The sequence below is a fragment of the Xenopus laevis genome, chromosome 9_10L (assembly GCF_017654675.1).
Source record: "Xenopus laevis strain J_2021 chromosome 9_10L, Xenopus_laevis_v10.1, whole genome shotgun sequence".
In the NCBI taxonomy this organism is placed as follows: Eukaryota; Metazoa; Chordata; class Amphibia; order Anura; family Pipidae; genus Xenopus; species Xenopus laevis.
The window spans coordinates 18,832,020-18,845,553 of NC_054387.1; the positions used below are offsets into that span (position 1 = coordinate 18,832,020).

Genomic DNA, 13,534 nt, shown 5'->3' on the forward strand with positions numbered 1-13,534 from the left:
CGGCTAATTGTCTCTGGCAGCCCTTGCTTTTCCCCTCTCTCCCCGGCAGGTGGCGCGCACAGCCACAATTAGTATCGTTTTATCTCTACCTGTGCACTGCAGATGGCGCTTTGATGTCTCCCAGACAACACAGATAAGTCCCGGTCCGGTGGCTGCTGCTTCCAGTGTGGAAAGGCGGATCTGGTTTCCGGCCCAAACCCGAAGCATCTCTGTGAGCTGAGAAAGAGGTAATGGAAGGGTCCGTGAGTGATTGCTGTGTTTGTCCATTCCAGAGGCACCTGCCGGCCGGGGAGGAGGAGGTCCCTGTCCTCTCTCTCTCTGTTATCATTGTCTCCATTGTTATATTATAGGGGCACGTCCCAGTGTTATTGGGCTGAGTTGGAGCAGGTGATACAATTATTAGTCTGATTCAAAGGTGCCAACATTTTTATTGGGGGGGGGGGGGACAGGCCAGGGCGGGCACCAGTATTATTAGAGTGGAAAGTGCCGATGTTATTATTATGGGCAGATGGGGGGGGGAGTACCAGTATTATTAGAGGTGCCACTGTTATTATTATAGGGGGCAGGTTCCAGTATTGAGTGACTGAGTGGAAAGTGTTATATAGAGGGCAGGTGCTAGTATTATTAGTCTCAGGGGAGGCTGCCAGTATTAATAGGCTAAGGAGAGGGTGCCAGTATTAATAGGTGAAGAATAACGTGAAAGTGTCAGTATTATTATAGGGAGGCAGGTGCTTGCATTATTAGGTTGAGGGGAAGATGCCAGAGTTGTTATTATAGGGGGTCGGGTGCCGGTATTATTAGGCTAAGTGGAAGGTGCCAGTGTTATTATTATGGGGGGGGCAGGTACCAGTAGTATTAGGCTAAAAGGAAGGTTTCAGTATCATAGAGGGCAGGTGCTAGTGTTATTAGGCTGAGGGGAGGGTATTAATTTGTCATTATTATTGTAGGGAGGCAGGTCCTAGCATTATTAGGCTGAGGAGAAGATGCCAGCATTGTTATTATAAGGGGTCAGGTGCCGGTATTATTAGGCTAAGTGGAAGGTGCCAGAGTTATTATTATGGGGGGGCAGGTGCCAGTAGAATTAGGCTAAAAGGAAGGTTCCAGTGTTACAGAGGGCAGGTGCTAGAATTATTAGGCTGAGGGGAGGGTACCAGTATTATTAGGCTGAGGAGAGGGTGCCAGTATTAATAGGCCAAGTGAAAGTGTCAGTATTATTATAGAGGAGCAGGTGTCAGTATTATAAGGCTGAGGGGAAGATGCCATTAATGTTATCATAGGGGGCAGATTGCAGTATTATTAGACTGAGTGGAAAGTGCCAGTGTTATTATGGGACAAGTACTAGGCTGGCGGGTGCTAAATTATTAGGCTGAGTGGAAAGTGCCAGTATTATTAGGCTGAGGGGAAGATGTTAATGTTATAATTATAGGGGGCAAGTGCCTATATTAGGCTGAGGGAAAGGTACCAGTATTATTAGGCTTGGGGAAGGGAAGGTGCCAGTATTTTTAGGTAGGGGGCAGATAGCAGCCATTGGCCCTTACCCTATTTATCTCTCATTTGTTCTAAGCTCTCGTGCCATGTGCTTCCCTGAGCGCAGCATGTTCAGCCCTCGCCAATGGCTCGTGCAGATTCCCTAGAGCTGAGAAACCTACCAGCCGGACATGGAACCAGGTCACCGCATTGGGAAGAAAGCAGAGCATTTGAGAATCCAGCCTATGAGGAGCCCACAGACCTCATCTTTGAAGATAATTTGGGGCATTTCCATCAGTGCAGCCCCAACCCTGAGGTAAGGGGGCAACTGGGGACAGGTGATGCATCTCCTCACTCAGAGGACAGCCAGGTCCCGGAGACACCCCGCCATTCTGTGGATTATGGTTTCATCTGTTCCCTTATTCTTTTGGTCAATGGTATAATTCTGGTGGCCATTGCTTACATGATCCCACGAGAGGTACGTGTCAGTCCAGAGTCTGTGAGTGCCCGTGAAATGGAGAGACTGGAGCACTACTATGCCCGCCTGGGCACCCACCTGGACAAATGTATCATTGCCGGCCTGGGGCTGCTGACTCTGGGTGGCACACTCCTCTCCCTGCTCCTCATGGTTTCCATCTGCAAAGGTGAACTCTACCACAGGAAACAATTCCCTGCTCGGGGTCCCAGGAAAACCTACGGCTCCCTAAACCTGCAGATGAGGCACCTGTCATCGGATGGGGGGCAAGTACTGGTGGAACATGAAGTTCTGCATCCGACTGGGAATGGAGCAGCAAATCATCAGGCATCTTAGTACCTGCTGGATACAGGGGCAGAGGTTACTTATGAGAGGTCTCCTTAGGGCCACCAACATGTCAGGCACATGCTGGATGCAGGGAGCATTATCGCTTTAGTAGGGATTTTTGGGCTGGAATAGATGCCCAGGGCATGATTGTACTATAGCCACTGTAATGCCATTGACCCTTGCAATTCACTCCATGTCATCAGCTTCCAGCGCCACCAGCTTCCTCACTCATATCCACACTGTTAAAGGGGAAGTACAACTTTTGGGAGCATCTATAAATACAGTCCCTATGCCGAAATAAGGATTCTGCAAAAAGAGGACTGTATTTATATTTCCTGCTACTGCACATGCCCCACCTCTTCCTGGCCCATTACCACAATATAAATCATATTGCCAGCCAATAGGGATAATGCTCCTGGCTGCATTGGCATTAACAGTGCTCAGCCAAGGGGAATGGCCCTTCAAGGAAAGGACCCAAGAACTGAACTTCCCCATTAATTGGCCATTTATTGTTCTTACGGGGGGATGTCTGGACTTTATGTTAGAGCCATTTGTGTCAATACAACTTTTACTTCCATTTAAATTATCTGCTAGTATGAAGGTAATATTCTGAGACAATTTGCAACTTGTCTTTTTTATGGGATTTGAATGATTTAGCTGGTTAGAATTCCAGCAGCTATCCGTTTGCTAAGGTCCAGTTCCCCTAGTAACCAGGCAGTGCTGTGGGAAAATCAATGGAGCCTTTTCAGAGAAATAGATGGTCTGCCCTCTAAAAACTGGAATAAGGCAGAAAAAGAAACAATTGGCCAATCTATAACATACTAACAGTTCATTTTGCCTTCAAGTACACATGTGCTTACTAATATTGCATTGACTAATTAAATATCATACACTTTCCACCCCATTAAATGTCCAAGTAACCCCTCCTACTTGTGATACCAAGGCACAGCAAGTAAGGGGCAGCATTAAAAGATATGCAGTGTTTGATGCCAGTGTCTCAAGCCCTTTATCTCCATTTGTATTTGTAGGATAACATGCCCATTTGCTTCCCTGGCCCACTGCCCCAGTACAAGTTAATTTGCAGGTAGAGGCAATACACCATAACCCCTTCTGGAGGCTGTGCCAAGGTACTGAGCACTTGGTGCTACTTGCTCCCCAATGAAATAAGCCAAGAATTCTGTGTGTCTCACTGTATTTATTTATAATAAAGGAGAAGAACACAAATAGAGTTTGGGAGTTTCTGTACAAGAGGCTGCTCCTTGCACTCACAGTCAGTGCAAGGGAACGGAACTATCTTTTCTGAGCTCTGTGTTGAGGCTGCAGGGCAAGAGGTACAATACACTACAATTATTAAGTGCAAGGGATAAGCTGCAATGCTCTGGAAAGACACAGCGGGTGCTGCTATCTCACACATAGATTTCCAGGGCAGTGCAATGGAAAAGGTGCAGTGCTCTGGAAAGACAGAAGAGGGCACTGCAATATCACAGACAGTTCTGGGGCAGTATAAGGGAAAAGGTGCAAAGCTAGAAAGACAGGGGACACTGCTATCACAGTTTTGGCCAAAAAAGGTAACAGTGCAAAAATCTCATGGTAGAGGCTCACTAAGGAGGCACAGCTGGTTATCACAAGAACATATCATCATATCCAGGGGGCGGGAGATGGTCAGGGTCTGGCCTGTGGAGAAATATGAGATTGAGTCACTGAACCCAGATACCCTAGTAACAAGCACAGATACCCACAAACTCACCTTGGGCGACCTGAACCTATCGGACCAAATGGGTCAAATCGGGCACCAGGTGGCACTGCTCCAGGTGGGAGGCCATGTAAGGGATCAATTCTTGGCTGTGTGCATTGGCCCCGGAATGGATCAAAGACCATGCCTCCAGAATGCCCCCTGCAGAAAGAGGTTCAGATGTAGGAGGCAGTAGTAGAGAAAAGGAAGTAGCAGTTGGGATCAGTCCAATAGAACCTTACCCCAAAGGATCCAGGTCTGCAGCTCCGTATGGGGGATGCCCATGTGGGTCAGTCCTAGACAGAGAAAAGAGAGTCAGAGAGGAGAGTCGGGGAGAAAGAGAAAGGTGCTCATGTCTAGAGGCTTCCATGTTACGCACCAGGCAGGGAGCCGGGATGGTAGGTGCCTGGGTGGGACACGTAGGGGATCATGCTGTGGTTCTTGCTCCCTCGCTGGCCAGGTATTGGTGCCAGGTTCCTTCAGAGTGCCAAACACAGGCAAGATCAGCTCCTTATCTAGGAGGCCCTTCAGCTCCACAGCATTCTTATAAACCCTGAATAGAGGGGAACAGAGCCTATGTAATACCAGTGACAGAAACCTGAGCATTGCATTTAGCTATGGTGCCCTCATACTCTGACCTGTCGTATTCCTGCAGGTGGCCAGAGTCAATGAACTGAGACACTTGCAGGGTCACATCTGCAACCTTCTCTGTGTGCATATCCTATGGGAGAAATCCAATAAGCTACAAAGTACACTGAAGTACATGGGAGGGGTCCAGTGGATTTGTGTTTCTGTTTCCTTGAATGGAACTGGTAGCAACAGGCTGGAACAATGACACACACACAGCTGCTACTGAATTATACTGGCTGGAAGTGGGCAGTTTGAGGTTGGAGATGTATTAAAGTGGCACTATTAGCAAACAGGGGGAATAAATCATTGTTCTTACCATGATATTCACAATTACAGTGCCCTCTACTGTCAAGGCTTTAAGCAGAATCTGTGAATTTGGGCTCCCATAACACAGTGTGTACAGGTCCTTATTCTCTGCCCATCCAACCGGGAGGCGCTCTGATCCGGTCTCCTGAGCTCCTGCCTGTAGGCAACACACACCATAGAGTTGCTTGGTTACCTATACGTCTGAAGGGCAGGCTTTAGGCTCATGTATTATAAAGGATAATGTACCCCTTACCCCCTACTATAAATGATAAGGATATTAGAAGTCACAGAGGGGTTCTGTGACCATATAAAGGCACAAGGCTACAGGCTGAGTTATACAGGGAACTCTGAGTATCACTCATGTATTATAAGGGATAATGTACCCCCTACTGTAAATGATAAGGATATTAGAAGTCACTGAGGGGTTCTGTGACCATATAAAGGCACAAGGCTACAGGCTGAGTTATACAGGGAACTCTGAGTATCACTCATGTATTATAAGGGATAATGTACCCCCTACTGTAAATTATAAGGATATTAGAAGTCACTGAGGGGTTCCGTGTTGGACTGGCCCACAGGGATACCAGGAAAACTCCTGGTGGGCCAGGTGTCAGTGGGCCCTCCTGCTTCAAAACATTTGACATATTTCATGGCCATTACCTATTTCTAAGAGAATCACTCATGTATTATAAGAAATAATGAACCCCCTACTGCAAATTATAAGGATATTAGAAGTCACTGAGGGGTTCTGTGACCATATAAAGGCACAAGACTGCAGGCTGATTTATATAGGGAACTCTATTACTCATGTATTATAAGGGATAATGTACCCCTTACTGTAAATCAAAAAATAGCCAGAGAGCACACCTTTATGTTTTAAAAGGTTTTCATTTTATTTCGCAGACACTCCTGCACAACATGTTTCGGCTACAACAGCCATCAGGTGCATGCACCTGATGAAGGCTGTTGTAGATGAAACATGTTGTGTAGGAGTGTCTGCGAAATAAAAATGAAAACCTTTTAAAACATAAAGGTGTGCTCTCCGGATATTTTTTGATCTACTTGGAATCCTTGCAATCTGGCACGGGGACTGCGGCTCGTTGAGAAGCACTGAACACACGGATGACTACTATAAGGACAATTTCATATTTAATCTGATACCCCTTACTGTAAACGATAAGGATATTAGAAGTCACTGAGGGGTTCAGTGTCGGACTGGCCCACAGGGATACCAGGAAAACTCCTGGTGGGCCCAGGTGTCGGCGGGCCCTCCTGCTTCAAAACATTTGACATATTTCATGGCCATTACCTATTTCTAAGAGAACAAAGAGACTAAATAGATTGAATAATAGATTATAGCATGTAATGAAAAGAGACTAGCAGAATAGAGGTTGCATGAGGAAAGGAATTATAATAGTACTGAGAGTGGGCCCCTGATCTAAGGTCTTTTGGTGGGCCCCTGATGTCCCAGTCCGACACTGGTGGGGTTCTGTGGTCATATAAAGGCACAAGGCTGTAGGCTGAGTTATACAGGGAGCTTTGAGTATCACTCATGTATTAAAAGTAGGGTTGCCATCTGGCCGGTAAAAATGATGGCTGATCCCAATGTTATTAATAGGGAAAAAATATAAATATATAGGAAGGCCGGTAATTTTTTCCAGAAAAGGTGGCAACCCTAATTATAAGGTATAATGAACTGTAAATGATAAGGATATTAGAAGTCACAGAGGAGAGAGAGAGCATCTTGTTATGTGACCAGGCTAAGGCCCAGGTAACAAGTATGTATGTATGTATGTATGTATGTATGTATGTATATACTAGGCATATCCTGGGGATTATGGGAAGGTGCCAGGCCCACGGTGGGAGATTATGGTAGTGTATTTGGTGGGGGCAGGTTAAAGGAAGTTATAGAGCGGAAAAGATTTTACTTCCGGGCCCCGCTCACCTCCTCCCCTCGTCCCAAACACCGCAGGCCGCGGCAAATCAACTCCCAATGGATGAAACATATCAGCGAATCCGTAGGGCGAGAAATCTCCGAGGAAAACAGGGAGAAAAGCAGTTCCAACCCAGGGCTCGCCATGTCCGGAATTGCGTTTTTGCACTTCCGGTCCCCACACTTGAAGCTTCCGAATTTTGCGAGAAGCCACTTTGAGTTCCGGCCCAGAGGGCGCTAATGATACTATAGTTAAATGTACTGCCCCTCTGCTCCCAACACCATATGGGCGGGAGGAGGAGGGGACAGAACAGGCCAGCTCATTACTTCAGAGGGGAGAATGGATGGTGTATAGGGAAATCCAGAAACAGAACTGTATCTCTCTGCAGCACTGTGATCGGAAGGAATTAATAGAAGAAGGTGATTAACCCGCTATGGCCCAGTCAGCTCTGATCGCCAGCCAACTGAAAATTTGTGGCAATGAATTAATTTTATTGTTCTGCAAGTTTCAAGCTTGCAAATTACAGCTGCTGCCTGATTTCTAAAACATCCATCATTTATAAACGATAAAACACACATAAAAATAAGAACATCAATAAGAGTGGAATCATCACAGGAGATATGTTTAATGATTGATAGGGTCAGCGACCCCCTGATAAGCAGGTTCAGTTGTGTGATCAGAATGAACACCAGTTATTCAACCACCATACAAAATAAAATTGCAAAACGAATTGAAATGTTGCTGCGAACAAGCCCATACTAACAGTGAATGTAAAGGTAGTTAAGAGAAAAATTCATGGGGAATGGCAATATAAACAGACTATCCTTGGTTACACATCAGTAACAAGCTTCACCCACTCATTCAGTTGTACATGAGTCTAGTGCCATGCATCTGGCTTATTTATTGCAGAATCAACAGAAAAATGTACTTATAGGTCCTTTGGGTGGCTTACAGCAAAAGGCGTACACCCATGTTAACTCTCCCAGGAGCTTACAGCAAAAGGCGTTAACTCTCTCCCACCCCACTTTCCCTGCAGTCTTTTACAGGCACAGAGCAAGGTGATGAAGTCCCACAATCTCATACAGGAACAGACAGGTAGTCATACACTCTCATACAGATGCCATGCAGGTAGGGTTGCCACCAGGCCGATATTTTACTGCAGGGCCAGAAATAGGGGTCGGCAGAGTAGGCACGTGCCTAGGGCGCCAGGCACGTACCTCCTCTGTCGCCTACCCCAAGTCCGGTTCCCTTCGCTGGCCGACTCTATGTAGTTTTCGCACTCTGTTCGCTTCTGCGCATGCGCACGCGCGCAAATTCGCGCACGCGCACACTAAATAGGCGCTGAAACTGCCAGGCCTGCCTAGGGCGCCTGCCCAGCATGGCCCGGCACTGTTTTACTGGCCTAGCCGGTAAAAATGATGGTTGATCCCAATGTTATTAATAGGGAAAAAAGATAAATATATAGGAAGGCCGGTATTTTTTTTTCCAGAAAAGGTGGCAACCCTACATGCAGGGCACTGGAGTGTTATTGTCCCATCAAAATACATAAAGTCCAGAAGTGTTACCATCCCATACAAGCACATAGCAGACCATGGAAGTTAAACAGTCCTAACAAGTACTGAGCACGGTGCAAGAATCATACAATCCCATACTAGTACATAATAGTGCATGATTGGAGTCCTATCCCAGAAGTGCAGAACAAGAACTAACACTACTTGCTTGAAAACAGAAACCAGTCCATATATCAGTCTGACACAAGCCTTTCCTTCCCCACAGGTTCCTGTGGTGATATTTTTTGGGACTCTTTGGTTTGCCTTAGTCCATACAGCCATTTAATGACCCTGGCATTGCGCTCAATGATAGAGATGCCATAGGGCAAGCGTTTGGTGGGTGTCTCCTCTGCAGTGGCCTCACTAAACTGTGAATGGGCAAACTCAGAACCAGGTGAACTGACGCTGTGGAACTTGGCTGAGACAATGTCGGAGTTGGCACAGGCAAAGTACTCTGCTCCAATGTTGCCCACCTCTCTAGGGTCCAGTCCACAGTAATTGAAAAAGCGTTCAAGGTTGGCGCTGACCCGGGAGAAGCAGTCACTCAGGTCGGACTTGGAGCGCTGCAGCTGGGACCTTCTCTTGCCTGGGTCACTTGGAGTACCGTTTGGAGAGCAGAGGGGGCTGGCAGGAGATAAAGGGATCTCTGTGCATGGAGCAGGGAGCAGGACTTTCCCAGGCTTTACATCCACTCTTCGCACTGCTGCTATGCTAGGAGCTCGAGAACTATTAGGGGTACTTGGTGAATGCGGAGGCTCCTTCTGTTCCTGCCAGGGTGCTACTTCCCCCTGTGGAGACTTTAATGGACTGTCACAAAGATTAATGAGCTTGTTAAGTACATCCATGTTCAGGGAGTTCTTGGGCCTCGGTAAGCGCAGGGCAGGTGGGGGTATCCTGCGGTTTGGGGTGAGTAATTCCGGTCGCACCCCGGGAGAGAAGAGGGGCTGCTTGGTCAGCACTGGTCGGACTGGCTCCTGCCTGGTACTTGCCACCTGTTTGCTCTTCACATATTTTAGTTTGTCAGCCTCCAGCCTTTCCACTGCACTTGGTTTACACGCTGTGCCTTTGACTGGCTGGCGGAAGTACTCAGGCCCCTTGTTGCGGATACGCAGGGGCATCTCGGAGGGCAGAGGGGCTCCCACCCCAGAGGACTGTAAGGTGTCAACAGACATTGCAGGGTGAGGTACTGGATCTAGAGATTGTGACCAGTGTCCAGCTGGCTCACGACTCCTGTGAGGAGAAAGAGCAGAGAGAGGAATTAGCCCCCTGGCATGGACCACACTTTGCCGCTCGCTCACATTTAAACACACAATGGCACTGTGCTGTGAGAGCTGGGACCTCCCCTCCCTCCTCCAATCCTAACTAGCCCTGCAGCTTCAAATCATCAGTCCCCTCCCACGTGACTGGCAGTTACTGACAACACTACAAAAGCCGGGCCACATGAATGGCCCTAAATTCCCAGCCTGGGACCCCACAGCTGTGACTGGAATACAACTCCAAATGCAACCCAGTAGGCGTTAGTAATCAGCGGTGCTGGGCATTTTTATTCAGGAGCACCCAGGTTGGGTGGTCAATTTATTAAACATCCTCATAAACACAAAATTCACCCCCCCCAGCAGCACCTCAGGCAAGACATAAAGAACTGGTTGTTGGGAATCTCGCTCCCTGCTACAGACAAGCCACCCCCCCTCCTATGAATGGACCAGCCTTCTGTGTGCCATTGTTCCTGAAATAAGGGGAGTAACAGGGGCAACCAGTTTTCCAGGGAGGGGGAAAAACAAGCCTTTTTTCACGCTCCTACTCTAATGCACGGAGTAATAGACTGATATACATGTGTCATACAAACACTGATATACACACAGTTCCTTGGGGGGGGGGGGGGTAGAAAGTCACTAATTTGCTGTTAGGGGTGAGAATGGAAGGACATTGGGGGAAGGGGGTTAGACTGAAAGGAAAAGTCTCTCCACAGGGTCACCAGGAGCAGCATATGGGTCATAATTGAGGGAGGTCTCACAATGATCCACATACTAGAGATGGGAATTAATTCAGTCAGTATAAGAGGGCAAGCCTGCGTCCCAATGATTCCCTACTCACCCTCGTGTCAGCCAAACCCTTGTTGCCCCTTTGTTTTTCCTTCAGTTACCTCCGGCCCAATCCTACAGCCAACTCAATACCTGCGAAGCACCTGGGAGTGTCATTTCACTTTCACCAAATTCACCACCTCCTTTACTTGTCCTGAGCTCCACCCCTTCTACTTAACCCTTCCCTCCCAATTCACAGTAGCTGGTTGAAGTCAGTACAACAGTAACAGCGCAATTAGAGTCTACAGGATCCAGTCATTATTTTCCTTTATTTATATAGCGTCAACATATTCCCCTGCATTGTACAGACACTATACATCCTTCCCAGTGGAACTTACAATCTAAGGTCACAATCACATTCCCATCAGTTCCTGCCCCAGTGAGTTTATATTCTTACTGCCCTATCACATTCCCCTCAGTTCTTGCCTCAGTGAGCTTACAATCTAAGGTCACACACACACTAGGGTCAGGAGACAATTAACTTGCCTGTATGGAATGGACTGTGGGAGGAAATCCACACAAACACAGGAGAAAAATACATGCTTCTTGCAGAGTTCTGGCCGGAATCAAACAGCACCACTGCACCGCCTGTATGTCAAGATGGGATAGGCATTATTTGTCATATCTGGCAAAGAAGGGGTTAGTATTACTGTATATAATTGGGGAGAATGGGGTAGGAGTTATTGCACATATCTGGCACACAAGGGATGGGTATTACTTTGTATCACTGGCACAGAAAGGTGTAGGCATTATAGCACATACCTGGCACAGCCCCAGTATCTGTTTCCTGTTACCAGCTAGCATAGTTTAATTGCCACAGGGTATTTGCAGTGTTGCCTGCTGCTGTGCCAGGGTGGAGCATGTACCTAGCTTTGCAGTGATTGTAGGGAAGGGCAGACTGACTTAAGCACCCACTTCCCTGTTTTAGGTGCAAAGTTTCCTACATTGCTGCCTATGGCATGCACACCCCAGCAGTTGCCATTCAAGTTAGATGCAGACTGCTGGTGAGAGATTGCTCCCATTTGGCACTAAATATATTGTGGATCAGACACAGAGCATTGCCCTCTAGAGCAAGAAACATACATTTCCCTTCCATCTGGAAGGAAACAGTGGGAACCCCAGCAGCCTCTGCACGGCAGGATCATCCTGCAGTACAATATCAATACTTAGGGCACAGAAAGTGGGAATCACCGCAGCCTCTGCAGGTCAGATTCTTTCATTGTACAATAACAATTCGCAGGGCAGGGACAGTGGGAATCTCATCAGCCTAAGGGTTCTTCTGCTCCAGGCCAGTATACAGCAATGCAAGCAGATAAGTTAAGTAAATTCACATTCCTGGGGGGGAGGCACTAGTTAGGATATCCATAACTGTGTTTAAAACCCCTTGAAATCACCAGTTACACCCACATGAATGGATCTCATGAGCTGAAAACCTTCCAGTGCCTCCACAGATAGTGGAAAACATGGTAGTACCCGATTGTCGTCGCTGAATCACGCCATGCGGGTATCCAAAATGGTGGCATTGAGCTCGGCAGTATGGAGGACACTCACAAGACACTCACAGAGTCACAGAACCATTATGATAAGTCTTAATGCTGCACATGTCTGAATCACTGAGCCCCACACCCAGAAACAGCTAGACCAGTGTAGAGAAAATGAGTGATTCAATGATTCAGAATAGAACTACACCTTACAGATGCCGCTTGCTATTACAGTATGTAACAAACCACATAATCCTTGATTGGGATAAACATATATAAAGCTCTTCCTGGGGGTTAGCCAGGTGAATTCTGCCTGGATTGAAAAGTTCCTGGTTATGTTGGAATTGTTGTTGAGCCATTGTGGGGGAGTCCCTCAGATTTTTGTGTATCAATAAATAACTTTTCTGTTTAATCTAATTGGATGCGATGTAAGTTTTAGTCTCTAGAACCAAAAATAACCTTTCTCAATGCAACCAGACAGATAATTCCCCTGCTATCAACTTGCAACACGCTGCAAACTCACCTCAACTCCCTGAGCCTACCCTGGGGACATAGCCCAGATGCTGTGTACAAATCGTGCCTCTATCTCTTGAGCTCTAAATTGATCTTTTTATTATGAAGGAAGATGCAGTGGGAGAGGACAAATGAAATTAAAAGGTGTATTTCAGAATGAGCCACTGCAGGTGAACTTGTGAGCTACCAGCCTTATATCTTGTACAGATGATTTAGAAAGTCACCTTCAGAGGAACAACATGTGGATGTAGGCATCCTGGAGCAAGGTGCGAGCAAGAAGAATGGCTCATGAAACAATTTGCTAAGAACTCCTTCTCACTATGTTTCATAGTTCAACGCACCACCACCAGGGGCCCCTCCATGGCCAATCATTGCCTGACTGCTTAACTACAAAGACAGAGACACAATCCTACATGAAGCAAGGAAGGTTGGGCATGTAAAATATGAAATTTCTGATCTCCCTTAGAGGTTCCCAACCAACAGCTCAACAGAGGCTGAGAAACTGCAACTCCCTTATTCATTGACTTTCCCTTAACAACCGGGAGTTGTGAAGGACGACAAAGCCTATTTCCTTACCTCAACAGAGGATACTTGAGTGGCTAAAGACCAAATTTGTGAACTCCCTTCTGCCGCATTCACCCAGAGGACTGAAATAAAACAACCCACAGGGCATGCAGTAACGTGCCTCCACTATCGCTGACTACCTGAAAATTCTTCTAATCCAGAGAAAGGTCCAATCTAGACCATCTTTGTTTTCCCAGGCCACCAATGGGCTCAAAACCACAGAACTAAAGCAATAGACCCTATAGTTCTGTCTTTATTTTGTAGTTTAACAGCTGCCCAAGTTGGGGAACTGGCAGGTAGTAAGAGACTGAATTTCAAAATGAATCTAGAATGAACCTTGATTGGAGAAGCGAACCAGTATGCGAGGTCTTCTTTCAGTGATGTTGTCCCATTATGATCTACATCCATAAAAGCATTCTGATCCATGGAAAATATTACTTAAATGTTGATTTATGAGAAAATTGAAATTGTTAT

The 13,534-nt window shown here is 46.7% G+C and overlaps 4 protein-coding genes across 4 annotated transcripts in view; 1 reads left to right on the plus strand and 3 right to left on the minus strand.

The window, feature by feature from the left end:
• The window catches only part of LOC108701997 (traf2 and NCK-interacting protein kinase), a 1,005,599-nt gene that overhangs the window by 688,146 nt on the left and 303,919 nt on the right, over positions 1 to 13,534 (minus strand). The window lies entirely within an intron of this gene.
• Positions 155 to 3,493, plus strand: tmem74b.L (transmembrane protein 74B L homeolog). The gene is given in 2 exon segments (NM_001096669.1): positions 155 to 227; positions 1,565 to 3,493. A coding segment is annotated over 1 exon segment (666 nt). The 5' UTR covers positions 155 to 227; positions 1,565 to 1,612; the 3' UTR covers positions 2,279 to 3,493.
• Positions 3,450 to 7,044, minus strand: psmf1.L (proteasome inhibitor subunit 1 L homeolog). Its single transcript, NM_001094822.1, has 7 exons — positions 6,883 to 7,044; positions 4,948 to 5,094; positions 4,640 to 4,722; positions 4,381 to 4,554; positions 4,244 to 4,297; positions 4,017 to 4,163; positions 3,450 to 3,943 (listed from the first exon to the last, which is right to left on the minus strand). Exons 1-7 carry the CDS (start codon positions 7,015 to 7,017, stop codon positions 3,892 to 3,894), a joined length of 792 nt encoding a protein of 263 aa, NP_001088291.1. The 5' UTR covers positions 7,018 to 7,044; the 3' UTR covers positions 3,450 to 3,891.
• On the minus strand, positions 7,481 to 10,668 carry fam110a.L (family with sequence similarity 110 member A L homeolog). Its single transcript, XM_018235031.2, has 2 exons — positions 10,516 to 10,668; positions 7,481 to 9,651 (listed from the first exon to the last, which is right to left on the minus strand). The coding sequence occupies exon 2, from the start codon at positions 9,591 to 9,593 to the stop codon at positions 8,616 to 8,618; it is 978 nt and encodes a 325-aa protein (XP_018090520.1). The 5' UTR covers positions 9,594 to 9,651; positions 10,516 to 10,668; the 3' UTR covers positions 7,481 to 8,615.

Bases quoted from the DNA above. Each gene is read 5' to 3' on its own strand.
- psmf1.L (NM_001094822.1), bottom strand. From the start codon at position 7,017: ATGGCGAGCCCTGGGTTGGAACTGCTTTTCTCCCTGTTTTCCTCGGAG. The intron at 5,095-6,882 runs GTGAGCGGGGCC...TGTTGCCTACAG, and splicing joins GTTTGGGACGAGGGGAGGAG to GCAGGAGCTCAGGAGACCGG. The intron at 4,298-4,380 runs GTGCGTAACATG...TTCTCTGTCTAG, and splicing joins CCATCCCGGCTCCCTGCCTG to GACTGACCCACATGGGCATC.
- fam110a.L (XM_018235031.2), bottom strand. From the start codon at position 9,593: ATGTCTGTTGACACCTTACAGTCCTCTGGGGTGGGAGCCCCTCTGCCC.